The sequence below is a fragment of the Taeniopygia guttata genome, chromosome 8, assembly GCF_048771995.1.
Source record: "Taeniopygia guttata chromosome 8, bTaeGut7.mat, whole genome shotgun sequence".
NCBI classification, from domain to species: Eukaryota; Metazoa; Chordata; class Aves; order Passeriformes; family Estrildidae; genus Taeniopygia; species Taeniopygia guttata.
This window is the reverse complement of record NC_133033.1, coordinates 16,261,378-16,281,604: the sequence shown is the minus strand read 5'-3', so window position 1 is coordinate 16,281,604 and position 20,227 is coordinate 16,261,378. Positions and strand designations below refer to the sequence as shown.

The 20,227-nt window shown below is 39.7% G+C and overlaps 1 protein-coding gene across 2 annotated transcripts in view; it reads left to right on the top strand.

Annotated features, from left to right (window-relative positions):
* The window catches only part of TGFBR3 (transforming growth factor beta receptor 3), a 113,741-nt gene that overhangs the window by 60,608 nt on the left and 32,906 nt on the right, over positions 1 to 20,227 (top strand). For both annotated transcript variants that reach the window (XM_030279168.4, XM_072932496.1), the window contains exons 4-5: positions 2,723 to 2,860; positions 15,742 to 15,925. In XM_030279168.4, coding sequence (XP_030135028.4) covers positions 2,723 to 2,860; positions 15,742 to 15,925 — 322 coding nt within the window. The remainder of the gene's footprint in view (positions 1 to 2,722; positions 2,861 to 15,741; positions 15,926 to 20,227) is intronic.

Genomic DNA, 20,227 nt, shown 5'->3' with positions numbered 1-20,227 from the left:
ATCATTCCTGCTTTTAATAAATAATGGAGGTTTTAAATAGCAAACATTTTTTGAAGTTTCTAATAAGAGCCATATCTTTTACATTTACAGACTTCACATTCTGACAAAAACACAGCCAGGATGCAAGCCTAACCTGAGTGCTCCTGTTGGCCAGTGCAAGAGGATTGTTACTGGTTTTTGTTCTTGGTTATTTAAGCACACAAAGTATATTATAAGTAATTTCATTAATATCTAGGATCAAAGGAAATCAGTTATTATTGGGCATGGAAGTATGCTGGATGCACTTTATGCCATTTGAAGCTGAAAAAAATAAGCATGAAATTTGAACTCATATTTCTGATATCAGAACTTCAAAAAATATAACTGCACTACTGTACTAAACTGAGATTACAGTGTTTTTATTGTTTTTTAAGAAAACATAAGCCCAGAACAAGGTAATGACATTTAATAGTTTTAACAGCTTATTATTAATTAGCAGTGATTACAGCTGAAAAGCCACAAGAATTAATGAAAGCTGTTTAATTGTTGTGAATTTAATAGGAGTTCTAACACCTTTTCCTTTTTACTTTCACCTCTCCATTTCTAGACAGAACAACAAAGCAGGAGTCTTGTAAAATGAATAATTTCTCCTTATTTTCAGGTAACAGAACTACTTTGTCTCTATAGCTGATAGAGCAAAGCAGTTTCTGTAGCTAAGAATGTGAGTGTTTGGCATTCCAGGTCTCTGTCCTCCCATTAGAATTGAGAGTACTACCACCTTGCAGTTTACTAAAACGAGGTGTTTTATTTTTAGAGGCAGAAAATGGAGAGAAATGTGGTTCTTGGTAGTCTATTGTACTTGGTGTTCTCTTTATGAAATGTGTAAAATACCACCATGTCTTCTGCTGGAGAGGCCAGGTGGTGCCAGAGGTGGCTGCAGAGAGCAGAAGATGGCACTGCCTGGCCTTCCTGCAGGCAGGGCTGTCACTGCCCAGCTGCTGGCCAGGAGAGGAGCTCGTTCTTTAAAGCAGCCTGGGTTTGGTACAAATATGGATTTACTCAGTTTTCCAACGAGTTTTAATCAAGCTTAAGAAAGAGGAGGACAGGGATGTCCTTGGTGCTCCCAGAGGCATATGTGTGGGGTTTGATGTCTGTCACTGTGGGGACTGGAGACACCTTCAGTGGCATTTCAGAATCTGGTGCATTGTTGTAAGCAACTGCTACCAGTTGTGTGAGAGCACAGCCAGCTGTTTGCTAACCTTTTTGCAAGTTCTTAAGTAGTGATAAAAGGTCTTTCTGCTGTCCTCTGAGTATCTCCAACCCGAGACCAGGGCCTGACTTTGACTTTATAATGATGGTGAACTTTTCAAGGTGAAATAAATAAAATAAAAAAGGGTAAAAAAATTTAAAAATGCAAAAAACCAACCAACCAACCAAAAACCCCCAAACAAAGCACAAAACCCAAACCAACTAAATTAAAAACACCCTACTGTCTATTTTGGAAAATATTTTCAACAGTAATAGGTACCTAGTTTTCAATTTGGTCTCTAGCTTTCATCTAGGTAGTTTACTGGATGAATCGCCATTTACTTTACTAGTAAACTAATGGTTGTTTGCCACTATATAGGAATCATGCAATGAACTATATGTAATGGCTCTTCTCTATCTCAAATATCCTTTTAGATTCTCTAGCAGGATACAGAATTAATACTGAATTATCTTTGTCCTTATTTCTGTTTGCCACCACTCAAACTGGTGGTTGTGTTCATGTTTGCTTCCTCTATACTTCTTTTAGAATGAGCTGTGATTATCAGGGAACCTGTGTTCCACCAGTATGGTGGGACATCAGCTTCCCTGCTCAGTCTGGGGTAGGATGAAGTATCCTACCAGGTGGGATAAGTATCAAGCTAAATCCTGACTGCTTAAACAGCTTATTAGGTGCCACAAAAACCACTGTAGTATCAATTGCAAGTCTGTATATGCTTTAAAAATGACAGGCTCTTCTGTTGTGTTTTTGGTTATGGTTTTGTCCAGTACTGATCCCTTTCTAGGAGGGCAGTACCAGGATACAAGGAGCTGAGCAGGAGGGACTTCCAGCAACTACAAACTGGTTGTTTCAAAGCCACTTATAACAGGTTGCCTTACTTCCATGATGTCCACTTTCCTCATATCATTTGCCCTGTGTATCTTTTTAGCCTCTGAACACAGACATTTTCTTTCCCTAGTGTATGTTAAGATTTCTTTTGGAATTCCTTCCATGAAGTAATGTAATACTCGCTTGTGTTTCTGGATTTGTTCCTCCTGGTTTTTGTTTGTTTAGTTTTATTTGTTTTGCAGGCTAGATTTATGCCCTTAAAAGAATCAGCAGATGAGGTTTTATAGTCTAAGCCAGTTTTGTAGACTACCATCTAGAAACCAGAAATCAGAGTTTGCTTTGCAATTCTTTTTATCTCCTTGTTCTCCAACTCTCAGCTTAGTGGTTTGACCTTTTGCATAAGATATTTTTCATCAGCATTTGCCAAGGTTTTCTTTTTAGCAGTGCTTTGCAAGCATAGAGCACAATGTTAACTATTTCATATGTTATTTTCTCTGTGCTCTGTTGAGACTTTTGTGGAAATAGATTCGTCTATAATCTTGAGTCAAGAGATCTGAATGTTAAAAGTCATAATATATATAAAAATTACCTTTGATTCATTGTTTCAAATTCCAGGAAGTATTCACATATTTCTGTGTTTTTCTGTAGGTCACATTACATTTGAATCCAATTTCATCAGTGCACATTCATCAGAAGCCTCTGGTGTTTCTTCTCAACTCTCCTATGCCTTTGGTCTGGAAGCTTAAAACAGAAAGACTGGCACCTGGAATCCGAAGAGTTTTCTTTGTAAGTGTACACAGTCCTTTGACCTGCTCTCTGTCATAGCTGCTTGTCTCATAAAGCATGGAGTTAATGGCATTCATTTGGAAATTTTTCAAACTTAGATTAAAAAAAATGTTAAGAGAGGGTCAAGTTTCATTGTAGGGCTCTGGGGAACAGTTAGGTGGTAGGGCAAAGCAGTTTGGGAAAAGTAGCCAATTACTTGTTATGTGAATTTAAGGAAAAGAAAGCAAAACTGCTTTTCAGAATCTGCACATCACATGATTATTAATAACAGCCATTAGAGTTCAAAAAGCTGTGGGGTTAGACCAGATTGCCAGTCCTGATTGGAAGTTTAACAGTACCATAAAGCAAAATGCCTCAGAGTGATTGGATATATTAAGAGTGGATGCTAATTGTGTGGTCTGTGACCGAAACAAAAGTTTGTATCTATTGAGCTCAATATGTCCAGTTATGGTTTATGTCTCTGAAACTTTGGTCTATTGAAATGACCCAGCTAAGCCCAGAATGAAATCGTTTTTATTTCTCAGAAAGATTGGAGCACTGCTTATAATGCAAGATCCAAATATTACCTAGTATTTGTAAATCATGTCCTTACAGTTTGCCAGGACATTCAAGTTTGCTATTTGTAGTGAAACAGACAAGTTGTTTGGATTAAATTTTTAATGCATGACATCATGTCTAATCATGAGTTGTCTTTATGAAAGTTGCAGCTTTCACTATATTCAACTCTAATTGCAGAACTAAACTTGATTATTTTTAGTGGTGTCCTTATAGGGCTTAATTTTGCTCCTCCAGCACAGCTGACATTGGTAGGCAAGACTGTTTCTGCAGCACCCAGTGGAAACTTAGTTGTGTCACTGTGCATCAGCAGGACAGGAGGATGCACAGTGGTACAGCATTGGAGCTCTGAGAAGGGACACTGGTCTCTCAGTTGACCTGGTGTGGTGGAGACATGGTGAAGTACGCCAAGAGTTCTGTCACTTGCTGGACACTGCAAACTTTCTGGAATTGCTTTTCTTTTTCCTGTCATCAAGCTAGAAGAGTAGGAGTAACCTTGATATTTTGAACTTCGAAGGACTCAGTCCTGTTTCCAGTACAGTGTATTACTGATTGGTGCAAAGAACATGGCTTTGTTTTTATTCAAAGGTATTCACAATTTTAGGTTTTTCACTGGTGTTTTGAAGACTCATGACTGTTACCTTAATGTGTCCTTAATGCAACCAGTACAGTTCTGATCTGCTCAGAAAATGACTGAGGAACAACATATGCAACAACAGTGACAAGTTCTCATTCCTCTTGTGGACAAAAGAAGCAGGATCTTCCATCAGATAATAAAGCCTTGGACTTACTTTCAGTTTAGTTTTGATCTTCTCTTACAACACATCATCACTCCTATTTCCTGTCAGCTAAATTTTGTTCAGCTAGTTTGTGCTCTTCCTCTGCACCCAGGATTTTCCCTCTGCCCTTATCTTGCTCTGGGAGTGGAGAGATGGCCTGCTGAGACCCATCCATTTCTGCTCCACTGATTGTGCTGGAGTTCAGATGGTGATTGTGCTGAGCTTGCTTGGTTTGTTCCAGTGGGGTTTCAGCAGCCTGCAGTAAGGCATAGGAACAATAGGAATGTGCCTAAGGCTCTGACTGCCAAAACAATTCCCTTAGTGTTTGCTGCAGAAAACTGTTTCAGGTGCTTCTGGTTACAAACTCAGGCTTGAAGAGGCGAGCAGCAGCAGTCATGGGTCTTGCCAAGCAAGAAGTTGCCTGACCTCAAGAACTGCCATGGTAAACTTGGCCACTGGTGCTGCAGGGAAGAGTGGCCTGTTTCTCAGGTGGGGCAGGACTACCTGGTAGGCACTACGGATTTGCTGCAGTGTTGGGGGGACTCAAATCAAATACCTCCTCTCACAACTCTATCTCTTAATCTGTGCTGGCCATGGTAAGAGCTGAATGTTGTGGTGCTTTGTGCCATCCTGCCAGCCTGTGGTGCTGGGATAATGTTGCTGTCCATGGGACCTTGCCTTTCTGTTGCAAGGGACTGAAGTGGCTGTCAGTGTTAACCCGTCCCTAATCCATCTGAATAGCTAACTCTCCATAACAATTTGGATCTCCTTAAGTGCCATAAGAATTTGTGTAATTTTCCTTCCACCATGTTAAGGTTTCTATTTTTCTTTCCTACAAAGAGCTCAAAGAACAAGATTGCATAATGCCAGAGTTCTGATCCACCATTACCTCTCCCAGTTTAGTCTCTGTCATCCCTCTCACTCTTAAAGTTCACTTTGTTCTTTCCCTATGGTGATATTTTTGCTGTAAACATAAGCTAGCTTCAGTCTCTTACCATGTATTCATCAGCTTTCCCACTTTTCATGGCCCAGTTTCTCAGGAGCTAGGGCATCCTGGGATGAGAAGCCATGAGGTTATGGGCTGAACAACTTTAAATGTGGTCACCATCCATTGCTTTTCCACAGTTCCACTCTGGTCACAAGGACAAATGCATTGTTTCCCAAAAGCTTTCTGAAAAAACAGCACAGAATCTTGTGGCACAGAAAACATGATAAATGTGGAGGAAGGCCTAGCAGCACCCGTAGGCAAGTGCAGTATACCAGATGGAGATCAAGCGGTTTTATTTCTGCATAGAGCTGTTTGCCTGTGGTGAGCTGTGCTAATATGCAACCCCTGTGACAGTCTCTGTCCTAGGAAAGGTGGTCCTTTTCCAGAATCAGGGGTTCTTGTTTTAGGTAAGCTGTGGGGCAGAGGGACATACTGCTTCTGCTCTAGTTGCTGAGAGGTTCCCTGCCTCTGTGCCAGAGCCTTCAGTAAGTTCTAGACAACTGACCCTAGGACTGTAAATAGCAGCTCCAAGGGCTGCAGAGTGCAGAGCATGCTTCCTCAGCCCTTGTTTAAAAATACTTAGCTCTGTGATTCTGACTTGTTCAATCTCCTTAAATGTATAGCCAGAAAAGAAGATTGAGTATGTTGAATCATGAAAGATTTTAAATTTGAAAAAACTTTTCTAGTGCCCACGAGTTCATGGCACACATACCACAGGAGTGTCATAACTATTGTGTCTGTCTCTATGGAAGCCTCAGGCAAGATATTAGTTGACTTTCCAGCTTTTCCTTCAGGCTTTCCAAACAATACATTCATTCACAACTTTATTAATATACTGTATGTAAGTATGAATTGCAATGACTTTAATTGATTGAATCCTGGTTAGAATGATAAATAGTGTAAAGAAATTTAAATTACAACTTCTGGGACTTGCTGCTGATAAAGACCACACTGCAAGAACTAGGTCAAAGTTTGTAGTGAAAGGATCATGTAGCCATTAGTAAAGTCCTAGCTCTTTATTTCTTTTTAATATTAGTCTTTTTTTCCCATGTAAAGTATCATACTAAAGTTCTCAAACTGTTACAGGGACATGTGCTTTGAGTAAGTAAATAACTAAATAAAAATTTAAAATTGACTGTATTTTAATTTTAAAAGTTATTTCTAACAAAAGAATCTCCAGGATATGAGTAGATAATGAATTGGGGCACAAGTGTTGTTAGCATTGTGCAGGTGGAGAAACCAAGGCACACTGAGCTTGAAAGGTGATTGTACTGGACAAAAGAGTTAGGGCTGTGTGTTCTCAGTGTCCTTATTAGCAAAATGGTCTTTTTCCTTCATTCTGTGAATTTATTGTTTGAGTTTCCATTAAAGCTAAGCTGCCCCAGGGAAGGATGAAAAGTTTTAAGATTTGGGTATCACCACATACCCAAAAAACTGAGAAAATACAATACTGCTAAGTTGGGCTGGAGTTTAACTTCGTATCACATAGTTTGAGCATGGATTTTGCCTTTGGCCTACTCCTCTGTTGGAAATGATGGATAAATATAATTTCCTGGCAGAAGATTCACAGTAGTACAGCCAGGATGAAAACAATCCCCCCTACTGGCTGGACAATGCCCTTACCTACAGATAGGTCCAAAAGTCAAATGGACTGTTCTATCTCAACCCCCCAGAATGTATGGTTCATCCCACACCCTGAAACATCAAGTGTCTGTGACCCCATTGGCCCAAGTTCTGTTCCAGTCCACCTTGAAGCCCCCTGATAAGGGGTCTCCAAGGGGCCAGATGCTCTCTTGGATCTTCCCCTCTCTTGGAACTTCCACCCTCTCCTAGAGCATCCTCTCTCCCCCTTGTCTCTCCCCTCCCCGATCCCCTCAGGCCTTGCCACGTGCTGCGTCTGGCAGCTCCAAGCAAGACCTTTCACCATCCCTAATAAACATTATATTCTAAGAGCAGCCTTCAGAGATCGCTCATCTCCATTCATCAAAGTCATCATGGAGCCCAGCCTTCCCTACACTCCTCCATCAGTTAAGAAGCTTAAAATGAATGTAGGAGAAAATCCAGGCTTTGGGTGCATTGTTATAGTATGGGGGAAGCACAAATTACCTTCTTGGTAAATATTTTTTCAGTATGGACATGTAGATTTGGTGTATATATGTAGTTTTGCATTTATTTTTATCATGTAATGCACAGTTTCACTCAGTGACTTGTCATGTGCTTTATCTTCATGGAAACTTTTGCTCATGGTTTCATTTTCACAAAATGTCTACTGGTGGCTAAACCTCACAGTGGAATAAATTATCATTAAAATTAAGTAGCATGCTCCAAATAAACCAGTTTGTGTTGGGTTAGCATCAGGATTTTTTTAATGTCATGTTTTAAAGAGTTTTTTCCAAAGTGGCACTGAATGGAAGGACAGTGATTCTCACAGTGACAGTACTTTGGAGGAAGCCATCATGACAGGGCATGGCTGCTAAGGGGAGTTGTGCTTCTGTTCTGTTACCTGTGTTGTCATTTTGCTTCTCAGGGTGTTTTCCCCATCTGTAAATTAGAAAGAACACTAGTGAGTAGTCTTAAGAGAAAATGTGGCCATCTTGATATAAACCTGACAAAAATTTTCAGTGTGTGCACAAGCAAGAGAAAAGAATATATATATAGGTGCCTGCCTAGTGTGGTGTTAACAATACTTTTAGCATGGACAGAGTTATTTTCAGACTCTGCATGAGTTGCTGTATATTGATGGGTGAAGTAGGTGATGCTGTGAAATTATTGTAATTTTAGTAAAATAAGTCTGGAGTTTATTTTCATTGTGTTAAAAATAAATGTACCTTAGTATCATGGCATTTCAATCCAAAAATACCTGAAATGGGTTAGTGCATGGACTGCCTGACCTAAGTAATTGTAAATCATCACTTCAGTTACTGGTGCATGTAGTCATATTAGTCTGATTGTATATTTGTAGATGTCACAAAAATACAAGAATCTGGGAATTGGGCCCTTTCTGTTCGAGTGTGATGAGTGGGCTCATCACTCTGAAGAGTATTGCACAGGTGGGAAGCTCTGTTCAGTTCAGCATGGGGAATGCTTGGCATCTGTGCTACTTTTTTTTTTTTTTTTCCCTCTGCAGGGAATAAATGCCAAAATTGCATTAAAAAGGGGAGTGGAAGTTGAAGAACATCCTCACTGGTGATTAGACTGGTTAGATTATGACATCACAGTTTTATGTAAGCTAGACAACTACTGTAGAAACTGCTTTTACCCAAGATCTTGGTGCAAGTCAATATTGCAGAAAAACATTACCAGACCTCTTCCACCACTCCACTTTTAAGTTTTCATACAGCAAAATAGTTTCCTTCCTTCCCATCAAGTCGTCATTTCTCTCCTTTCCTAAAACTAGTTTATTGCGAACATGTCTTGGCAGAAAACCAGAAGTTTTATGAAACTGTACAGAAAGGTTTTATAGGTGCTACTCAGAAAGCAATGTTTTTTTTCTTTCTATTTGGTAGCTTTTTCAATTGCTTTTATAGCCTAGGAATGTCTTTACTCAGCAAGTGAATGTAGTGAGAATTAAATCAATAAAAAAGATCCCAATCCTTTGTGATTTCCTGTTAGAAAAGATCCAAAAACCCCCTTAGACATCTACATATGTGATTTGTATAATGTCTGATTTAAGTAGTGATGCTTCAGCTTTTTCTCTGAGTTAGTTATTCAGGCAATAGAAACAGTAAAAGTTATGGATAAGAAACCACTTGTGCAAACAAAAAGTCTTACTTGAAAGAGCTAGGAGTGAATGTGTGTTAAGGTAGTGAATTGGGGGAAGCGAGAGCAGTAATGATAAAGACAAAAACAGATCACTTGCTCTTGGCTTGAGATTTGAAAAGATAAAAAACTTTAAAGAAGACAAAGTGATAGAATGAAGAGTTTAATTATTAGTAATTTCTGTATTTCTAAGAAGAAAAATCCATGTTCTTATTACTTTAGCTCATTGCTGGTTTATTCCTCTCACTTCATGAAAATATGGTTCACATATTTTGGGTAACTGCCACCAAACCACAGGCTGTTCTATGGTTTGCACTAGATTTGGATGACTGACAAAACTCACTGAAAAACAAGTGCTATTTGTTTTCCTGTGCCTAGTATTTAACGGGAAATCAGGAGGCTAAATTTCCAATCACTGGTTAAACAGACCCAGATGTGAATAAGAGTGCTCTGCTAGGAGAAGAGTGAGGAAGGATAGGAAATGCATGACTAGTGATAAATTTGGTCTAAATAGTAACCTTTCACTATTCAAAGTAAAAGCAGTAGATTTTCAGTGTTGTGTAACAGTGTGAAGAGGAATTTAAAAGGACATTTACATTAACTGTAGGATCCTGAGTTTGCTTTTTTTTATGAGTCGTCATCATTCTTCTACTCAGGAGCTGGAAATAATCCTGTAGTTGCCCTTTTCCACTTGGAAAATTTCATATTCTCCTTTCCCCTCCCCACACTGTGTCCTTGCCTTTTGAAAAAATGTGAAAATTAACATTTTGTGATAAACTAAAAGCAGTGTTTAGTAAAGAGTAACTCTTACTATATTTTCCACAATGGTAAATTTCCCCATAGCCTTTGTCTTCTGGCATGATTAAACCCTGGCAAAATACTGCTTTTCTAAAGTCTATATAAATGGGTTGCTCCCAGAAATATTAGAGGGACCTCAAGCTCCCTGTGTATGGTGGTGATTCTTGGCAAAAGAGTGGAAGGATTTTGTCAGCAGTAGGAATGATAGAAAATGACAGAGTAGTAAATACATGCTTGAAAATGATGCATGTAAAAGGAGTTTAAGAGTACAATAACCTAGTAAGGCATCTTTAAATATCCAGGGGACTGTGGGGTTTTTTTCTTCAAAGCTTGCTTCAGGAAGACATTGCAGTAGAGAAGTGCTATTTCTGTCTTAGGAAGCAAGATACAGTACATGAAATGAATATGCAGAGTAAAGTAAAAAAAATCTGTACGTGTGATGTCCCAAAGAAGGGAAATTTGATGATGTGTATCTACCCTCTGCTTTCACTGTAATCACTTTGATTTGGGCAGAAATATTTCAAGAATACCAACTTGCCAGTAAATTTCACAGGAAACTAGGCAGGTCCTTGTGCCTTAGATTCTTCTTTCATGAGACTTCAAAGGCCTGCATTTTTTTTTGGGAGCCTGGTTTGCTAAGAGTGTCATGGAGTTCATACTAGAGCCCATGTGATTTAAGGCATCTTTCAGAACTCCAGCTTTATTGTGTGTGGTTTGTTCCAGCTTTGAGAGTGGGCTCTCTCTGTGGGTCATTGCTCCAGCCAGAACTTGTGTCTGGAGTGTTGACAGGCCAGATCTGGATGATGCTGCCTCTTGTATCTCCTGATGATCTTTCTCACTGCTGCCTCTGACTCCTCCTAAGCATTCCTCCTTCTCCTGGTCCCTCTAGGAGCCCAGACCTATCCCTTTCAGAACCAAGACAGCTGGTAGTCAGAATAAATACCAAGTTAACTTTAAGTGGACTTTAAATTAATCCAGCCTGCAAGAGTGAGGAAACAAAGACTTTTTGGGCATTTAGTGGTTGAGGTGCATTCCCAAACCAATCTTGCAGGAGGCTGAAGGACCTGGAACAGGCACCTGTGATAGTCTTTTCTCTTCTGTATGGTCATGGCTCCTTCCTTTCTTTGCTTCAGTAAACAGGGGGCTTAGCCAGTGGAAGTTTACAGAAGCAAGCAGTGGATTTTGGCAGACTACTGGTGTTAGTGATGTGGAGATAATAAATCACAACAGGTTGTTTCTGAGTCACTGATTCCAGTGGAAACTATAGCTGCAGTTGCACAGATAGGCTTTAATTCTCCTCTTACTTCTTCTGCTAAATTGCCTCTAACTTGAAACAGAATCCCTGGAAAAGCTTCTGCTACCTTATTTTGTGCATATCAAACAAGTGTTATATTGAGTCTATTAAGATGTTGTCAAATTAAGTGGACAGTTACTTGTGTGCAAATAATAAACTCCTCCTGAGCCTTAAACTTTGGTACCAGATTTCCCCTTTACACAAATTTTTTTGTTTGTTTCTTTATCATTCTAGTAACTGTTCCTTAGGGGCTTTGAAAGTTCCACTTGATTTGACACAGATTGAGCTTTGATAGAAAATCCCAGGATCTCTTTTCTAGATATATAAAGATATAAAGATGTGCAGGAGTCCGCTCTCTGATCGCTTAAGGGTCTGCTTTCATCCTGAGAAAACATTGAACAACCTTAATTATATAAGGATCTTTGGTAGCTGCAAAACTGAGTATCTCCAGGAAGTTTAATTAAAATCTAAAATGTATTTAAGGTAATGCTTCTTATGTGTATGTTTTTAAAAATGTGTGAACTGGAAATGGAATTTTGTAATGACTGCATGTGGTCTTGAGAACACTAAAATGAAAAATTTTGACATTGCCTGGAAACATCACACCTCTGTGCCTGTAAGGACTATGCAAATTTGATAGGTAATTCACAAATGTGGCATGTAATTTCAAAAGCATCTCTTGATGATTAAAGTAGGTTGTGTATGGATTTATAAACAACAAAACATAGATTTCTGAGTTTTGGAATACCTGATATTTCTCCATCTGTGGCTTTTTTTCCCCTCTGAAAGAGGATGAAATTACATCAAAGTATAATACCAAAAAACACTGGCTGACTCTGATCCCCAGAGTAGGCCGTTCCAATAGTTGATTCAAATATTTTAATTTTATTCTGAGCAGATATATTCCTCTCCTACATATTCCACCACAGATCTGATACTGTACAGTTCAGATAAAAATATGAAGGATGCTGCTTCTTTTCCTCCTAGTATATTTGACTCTATCATGGCTTTAGGGATGATTAGGTGGTCACTTGTACCCTCCATGGGTAGTGGTGTAGCTGTGGTTGTGAGGGCAGGGATTGCTTCATGCTGGGTGGCTGTGGACGCTTACCTTTGTATCCTGAATCATGTCACAGGGGTGCCTACCTCTCTCTCTCAAGGCTGAATTATGAACTTGCTTCCTACTTAGGAGTTCTGAATTATAATATGTTAAATACTTAAAACGTTATAAAGCAAAATATCCCCCTGGATCAGATTAAAAGGGAAAAAAAAGGCAATAAACATTTAAAGGGAGAGAAGGAAATAGGTAAAATAAGAAACAGAATATGCTATTTTGTGTGTGCAGTATTCACACTCACCACTGTATATATTTGAGATGATGCAGGTTTGGTTCTGAGTTGTTCCCTCTGGAGAATAGTAACTCACGACATTTGGCACTTCTGCCAGGTAACTGATGTCCTGAGCTACCACGGCAGCCTTGCAAGGGCAGTTTTATTGAGACTTGAAACTTTTCTTAAGGGATGTATGAAGGCTGGTTTTGTTATGTTACCCCAGCATGAGGGGTGTATGTTTCCTTGCCTTGGTATGGTGCAGAGAAAATTTCAGGCCCTATTTTCCCCAGAGGTCAGCAGGGTAATAGTGTATGCAACCAAATTATATTCCTAAATATGTTTTGTTCTTTGATGGAATACTCAGGTTTTGTAGCATATTTTCAATAGACTATGCTTGATCCTCATTTCCTCTGAGGAACAGCCCTTTGAACTGTGGTGCTTGCTGTGGTTAGTGGCCATGGCCAGTATCTTTTGGTCTTGTGAACAGATTTTCCATGTCCAGCTGCTTCATTTAGTCTCAGAAAAGTGACAGGACATGTAGGTTTACTCAACAGCAGAGGATGTTTCCAGTGCAGATCATTTTCATGTCCTCACAACAACTGGAAGAAATAGAGCTGGGGCACTTTTTCCACTCTGCAACCTCAGAAAGTAACCACTAAAGGAGTTGAAGGGAGGAGATAAGAGTGTCTGTGGCAGCAGTCTCTTAATCACTCAATCAGTGCGTAATTAGTGCTCAGATAAAAATTGGTTACTTCCCAAATATTTAAAACATTATTAGACTTCAATGCTTTGCATTATCCTAAGCATGTTAGATTTGCTTTTGATTTGTTCTGATGAGTAAGTAGTTAATGTTCAAGGCAGGTGTTGAAACAGTGATGGTTGCCTTTTTTGGAAGGGTCTGTTGAATTCTTTCCAGAACAAATAACGTGCTTGGCTCACTTAACCTTGCCTTAGGTCTGTGTAGTAAAAATCCCAACATTGGCAAGCACAGCAGAACTCTGCAGTTGTTTCTAAAACCTGGGTAGTGGAACTAGCATTTCAAATAGACTTTAGTGTGTGATTGAAAAAAAAAAATATTATAAGCTTCATGTTTGTTTAAAGATGTTTACTGTATGATCACTTAGTTACTCGTGCCAGACCTTTTAGTTGCTCTGTTTTCTCTCTGTCAGTTCCTCCCTTGAAGCACGTGGTTACTTTGATAGGATCTGTCCCTCAGGAAGACATTTGTCATGTTGTGGGATGATGAAAAAGGTTTTCAAGTTTTAATTAGTAATAAATGAAAAAGCAAGTGCATTCTGAGGAAGACAGCTGTTGTGTTAGCATACATTTAACTATCTCAAATGAAAAATACAGTAAAAATGTATTATTGCAAGGTAATCCATTTCTTTGTTTGTTATTTAGAAGGAATAATACTTTGTCTCATGCTATCCTGAAATGCTTAAAAAGATACACCAATGCTGCTTTACCCTGATGCTGACCATTAAAAAAATATGGAAACAAGGTATAAATGAAAACCAACTACTGCACTTACTGGATAAACTGTTTGTCTCTGAGGGTGGAACACCGACATCTATTCAATATTCCTGCAAAATAATTACTGATTAAGTCCTTAAATCCAGTGAATTTCATGCATGGGAGATTTTTCTAGTTAGGCCAGAGTTCTCTATAAATGTCCCATGTGTCTCTGGTATAAAAGTACACAATCCAGCATGACCTGGCATGTGCTGTGTCAGTGCCATCCTCTGAGACTGTGCACTTGGAATTTACACAGAATTTGGTGTGTTAGAAGCATTGTAGAGATGCTCCATGAAATCAGCCCATGGCATAGCTGCTTCTAGGTGCTGAAAATACAAAGTGGATGCTATTTGCTAAATACCTTATAGAGATAACCGGTTGCTCTCCTTTCCTAGAACTGGATTAATTCTAATGGCAGACTTTGCTTCCTTATTTGAGAACTATGAGACTATTGATAGAACGCGGTGTGGTCTGTGTTACACTAAATAATAAAGACTTTTTTTCATTTAAAAGAAGCCTTTTATGGTAGTTCTTTGAAAACAAATAAGAAAGATTATTCAAAATTGAAAGAGATGTTAGTTTAAACTTTGAATGTTCTGGCAAAAGGATTCCTAAGGTGTTTTTTGTAACAGGTCTGGTCAAATTGAAATCTGAATTACCTGTGCCTTCTCTTAGAGAAGAATATGTGGTATGTGTATAATAAATGCTAGCATTATAGATGGAGGCTCAGGGAAGAATTTGCAATTTCTTTTCACCTGCCAAAGGATGTATTTTACGTATCTACTTGGACAAATACTTGCAAGTGCCAAGTGTAGTGAACATCCATACAGTGAAGTGTATGGATGGGTTTGGCAAATGAAGGATTGCTGCTCTTTCACCACTTCTGGAGGGACCTCTCAAGAGCTGACAGATGTCCTGGAAGTATTGGCTGCATCCATCTCCAGGGACAGGAGAGTCAAAGGTTGCTGTTGGGATGACAGGATGCTGTTGGGATGTTGCATTGTAGGAAATGTAGGAATGACTTGTTTGTCTCATGAGACTAGCACAGGTTAAAGCAGGTCACAATCAGAGAGAGTCTGACCCTGAGCCACCTTCTGTTTGTGAATGGTGCTACTGCTACTCCAGCGAAGCTTTATTTGAACATCTTTGGCTTTCCTGCAGAACCTGTTACACTTCTGTGTACTGTTTTTCCGTTTTCACTATTTTAAATAACATTTTAGTCTTTCCATTCAAGACCTCAGTTAATGTAACCTATTTTTAAGAATTTTTCAGAAGATGTATATAACTCATCTGCTTTATCTATTAAATGAAAGTATTTCCTCACTTCCTGTAAATAAAGCAACAGTAGATACCATTCTTTTCTCTTAGTCTTTCTCTTTCCTTACATTCTATTTCTGTGCTGGCCTTTATATGTCACTGAGCTTGGACTCACATCTTTTCTGATTTGGGATTTACTTCAGTAGTTCCCAGTTATATTTAGTTTCACATTCTTATCTGCCTTCATTTCTTCAGACCATCCTCTTATTCTCTCCTTTCTTTGCCCCCAAAGTTTATCTCCCGTTGCAGCACACTGTGGTTCCACTTCTGCAGTGGTACAATTTTTTGTGCTTCAGAATCCTCTGTTATTCAGCTGCCCTGTACACTCCACCTGGGCTGATGGGCACTTCATTCTTTCTAAAAAACGTCTCTGAAAAGGAATCATTATGCAGATGTTAAAACATGTGACACTTGGGTATTTTTGGAAATAAGCTATTATCACCTTCAGTCACTGCATTTGGGTGTGACAGATTACATTGCTTAAACATGCTACATGTCTGTGTGGATAAACGTACCACATTAAAATATGTTTTTATTCCCATCAGGTGTCTTTAGGTTCTGTCGTTCAGTTTGAGAAGGGAAACTTCTCCTTGTCAGCAGAAACAGAAGAGAAGTTTTTTCCTGAGAAAAATGAACAACTGCTACAGTGGGCCCAGAAGGAATATGGAGCAGTAACATCTTTCACTGAACTTAAAATATCAAGAAACATCTATATTAAAGTAGGAGAAGGTAAACCTGAGCAAAACCAACTGAATTCTTAGACACTTTCAGATACTGAGAATGTGTTGCTTGTATTTCACTTATTTCAGTTTTTAAACATACCTCTCATTTTTCAAGAGATATGATATGAAAGGGGAAGCAGAGAAATAAGAGCATGCCTAAAGCCTGGACCTTGGGTTTAGGAAACTTTTAATGAATTTTAGTGCCATAACTTTATGCTCATAAATGTGATGCAATTGCTCAGAATCTTGCGAGAGTCAAACTTTGCCTTTTAAACAGAATCAACTACTCATGGTGATTGTTTGGGTGCATTCATCTGAAGAAGTGGAGACATTGAAGTAGGGGGAAATTTCTAGAAAGACCTGAGTTACGTTTATTTTTTTCAGTATTAGCTCGTGTAAGGACCCAGACTTCTTTGGGCAAAGAATTATTGCTTTCCACACCAAACTAAATTACTTCAGTCTGTATTTACGTATTTTCATCCCAAGGAGAAAGATTTCCTGTCACTGTGAGCCACATGCCAGATCCTTCAGGTGGGCTAGCGCAGGTGGGAGAGGACTCCAGCTCCTTGGGGACTTCACACAGGCCCATAGTGGGGTGGGGCTCAGGCTGTAGCTCCATAGCTGATCAGTACTGGCACAACACAACTGTATGATCCTCTGCAGGACTATCTCTGCAGGAACTCCCAAACAGCTGAACTGCTTGGTTACAGGGAAGAAAAAGCCAACAAAAAGCCTTCTGTGGAGAAAACATGCTTTCCTAACCACATGTATCTGATCATTTGATTTCCTGATGTAGGAGGTTTGCCCCCCAAAATCAGAACATGCCTGAGTTAGTTTTGTCCAAATCATGCCAAATTTGTAGAGGATTCCCCCGTGTGGATTTTTTTTTTTGCTATACTTGGCACCAGTCTTAAATTTTAATGCCAGAAAATAATTCAGAAATATATTTATTAGCTTATTAAAATGCTCCGGAAACATATACATGGGAGTAGTGGTCTCTGCATTGTGGACACAAATATTTAATTAGATATGCTGAAAAAAAAAACAGATAAAATTTTGTTTGTTGATTTGCATGTCTCCAGTCAAACCAGGAGGCAACAGAGGAGTTTTGCATCATATTTAGAATTCGCTAAAACACAATTTAATTAGGAGTAAGTACACAAAATGGAACTTGGCAGGCAACCAAAACAGACAGTTTCTGAGAAGGCTCCTACAAACTAGCTCAGCTGTAGCTGTATTTGATTTTGATTTAAGTTCTTGGCAGAAGTGAATAAGTGTGTATGTGTGGGGGTTATGCATGTGTTCAGAGGTGGGGACAGGGTCAGTTCTTGAACTGCAGCAGTTATGTGAGGAGTTCTGTGAAAACCACGTGGGATGTGGTCTTGGTTTGCTTCTCTGCAGAATGAACAATGGAATCACTGGATTTCACAAACCACAGCATAGTCATGTACAGTTTGGGCTTTTCATACAAAACTTACATTTCTCATGCAATGTAGTAAGGTACCCTCAGCTGACAGTCTGTGAATCACTTCTAGTATTGCTCATAATCTATAGGTGGTCACACAAAGCAGCTCCTTGCAGTGTGACTGATACAGAATTTGATGGCTGTATTAATATAATTGTCTACATTTCAGCTTCACTCAAGTTAGACAAATCTGAAACTGGAAGATGTAACATTTTAGAAGTGTAGGCTGTAGCTGAGCACAGAAAACAGAAAATGCAAGCCAAAGGACAGAAAGATCTGAAGAAAGCTGATTTTTCATAGAATAAAGCTGCTTCTGATGCCATGGGTCTCTTAAGTCACTTTTGAAACTGCAAATGAAAGGCAGCTGAGAGCACTAGCAAACTGGATCAGGGCCAAGTGCATCTGAATCCTGTTGATTCTAAAGAGTGGCTGATCAAATACTGCAGGGATGGTGATCACAGCAAGAATTTTAAGGGGCCAGAATGGGGGTGTAGAGGAAAGGGGCACAAGAAGTGCGGTTCTTGTTCTTGCCTTGGTTTGTGTAATGAAGGAGATGGCAGAGTGAATGCTGTGATAATCACTGTCAGATTCTAGAAAGCAGGCCTGCTCATGGTGAAAATGGTCTTGCTATGTGTTTTTCAGCAGAAGTCAGTTTAATTCCTCATGGATGACATGACTGAAGAAGTCAGGAAGTCCTATCAGTTAGCTAAATGTTATCTAATGCATCCAGCATCACCAGTAAATCCAGAGCAAATGTGCTAGCCTGGAGGGACGCTAATTTCAACACATTTCTTAGCTAAATAAGAAAAAAGATTAGCTTCAACAGTAGCTAAATTAGAAAATTTACAGTTTATTTACAGAAGGTAACACTGTGCTTCTGTCCTGGCAGAAGCTGAAACATCAGTCCTGACTCTGAATTTATAGCCAGTACACACCAGTGCACATACCCTGCATGCCATGCTTGCTTCGTTTAATGCTTGCACATGGTCCCATTGTGTCTGGCTTAGCTGTGTGTCCTGCTGTGGGATAGCACTGCCTTGAGTTTTCATCCTCCCTCCTGAGACCCCTGTAGGCCCTTCCCTGATGCCATTTCTATCCTGCCATTAAATGTCAGCCAAGGTTCTGTTGTGCTGAGGGCTAGCAAACTGAAATACACGTAAATAACCCCTACCATCAGAGTGCCCAAGGAAAATTCCAAACACCTTTTTGAAAGGCAAACTCTGCTTGGATGGGATTTTTATTGCTGCATCCATCTGCTGCTGCTTGGGGTACCTTACTTGGGGAATGAGACTTGATTAACAGTGCTCATTTGCACAAAAACCTCCTCAGGATGATGTTAAACTTGGATATTCAGCTTCAGCCAAGAACCTGTGGATGGCACCTAATTTGTGCAGAATAGAGCAGACAGTGTCTGTCCTCATCAGTAAAACAGAAGTGCTGCACACAAACTACATCCTGGTGTGCAGTCCTGTGTCTCCATCCAGGCAGGCTGGCACTTGCCGAGGGGGATGTGGCTGCTGGCCACTGCTCACAGCTCTGCTGCCTTCTGGCCAGCGGGGCCCCTTGGCACCCCTGCCTGCTGGCCAGAGACCCTCTGCTGAGGGTGTTGCCTGCAAAACTCACGTCTGAGTCCGTATTGGGAGTCTGGGGAGATTAGAGAGGCACAGAATCAATAAACTGACTGTTTGTTGGCTGGTTTGGTCATGTTTTTAATTGATTGCAGACACCTGCAATCCCTTTCCAAAATACGTAGACAGCCCTGAAACTAACAAAGAAGAGATGCATAGTGAACAAAGAAAGATGAAATGGATCCCTTCTTTTTTTCTGCTCCAGCCTGACTTTGGTAACTGGTGTGGATGAGAGTAAATACATTCTGGTGTGAATGTCAAGTAGCCCGTGACAGAGTTGAAATCTGCTGCAGAGGAAGAGCGTGCTATCGAGCAGAGGCCCAGGCTGGGGAGTCTCTGTGCTTCTGGCAGCAGGAGCAGCACTTCTGGAGAGCTCCAGAGAAGCCTGATGGAAGTGCCAGGAGCAAGAACTGAGTTCTTTGCAATGGCAAATGATAGCACGTGTGGTAATTACTCACAAACTACTCCAGAACTCTTATTTTATGGCCTGAATCATGTTGTACAGAAGCTAAGAAGCAAATACCTAGTGTCTGTGTGTGTGTGTGTATATTTAAAAATTTAAGCTAAGCATAGACCATTTGGGATCATTTTCCATTCTGTGCTGTTGTGGGAGGAGCTGGCAGAAGTGCAGCTGCATTCAAGGCTAATCTGGCAGGGCACATACCAGATGTTAGAGAAGTGCTTTGCTTGGGCAGTATGAATAATTACAGCCTTATACAGCTTTGGTAGCTTCTGTAGGGGACACAACAGGGTTAATATTCAAAGGCTGCTTTGTATAAGGTCAGGAGAAGGAACTCCCCTGATTGTTTCTGCAGAGACCAGGGTCACAGGAGTCTCTGATCTTCCTGCAAAGTTGGGTAGGACACAGAAATGCACTTCAGAGGTGACATTTCAGTTCTCATCTTAGAGAGTGCATGACCTCAGCACAGCTCATAAGCGTTTCTTCAGTTTTGTGTTCACAATGCATGCTAGTTGATTTATTTTCTTTTGATTTTTTGGTGGTTTGGTTTTTTTTTCTTTTCTTTTCTTTTTTTTTTTTTTTTTTTTTTTTTTTTTTTTGTATCTTGCTACTGACCTCAATAGGAAGTCTTTCTTGTACACCAATGGTCAAAGACCCAGCCACATGGAATTGTATTCTTACAGGACTTCAAGTGTTTGAACATGGTACTTAGTCCTTTTATGTATTATGACAATTCATATGTCAAGCTGTCTCAGA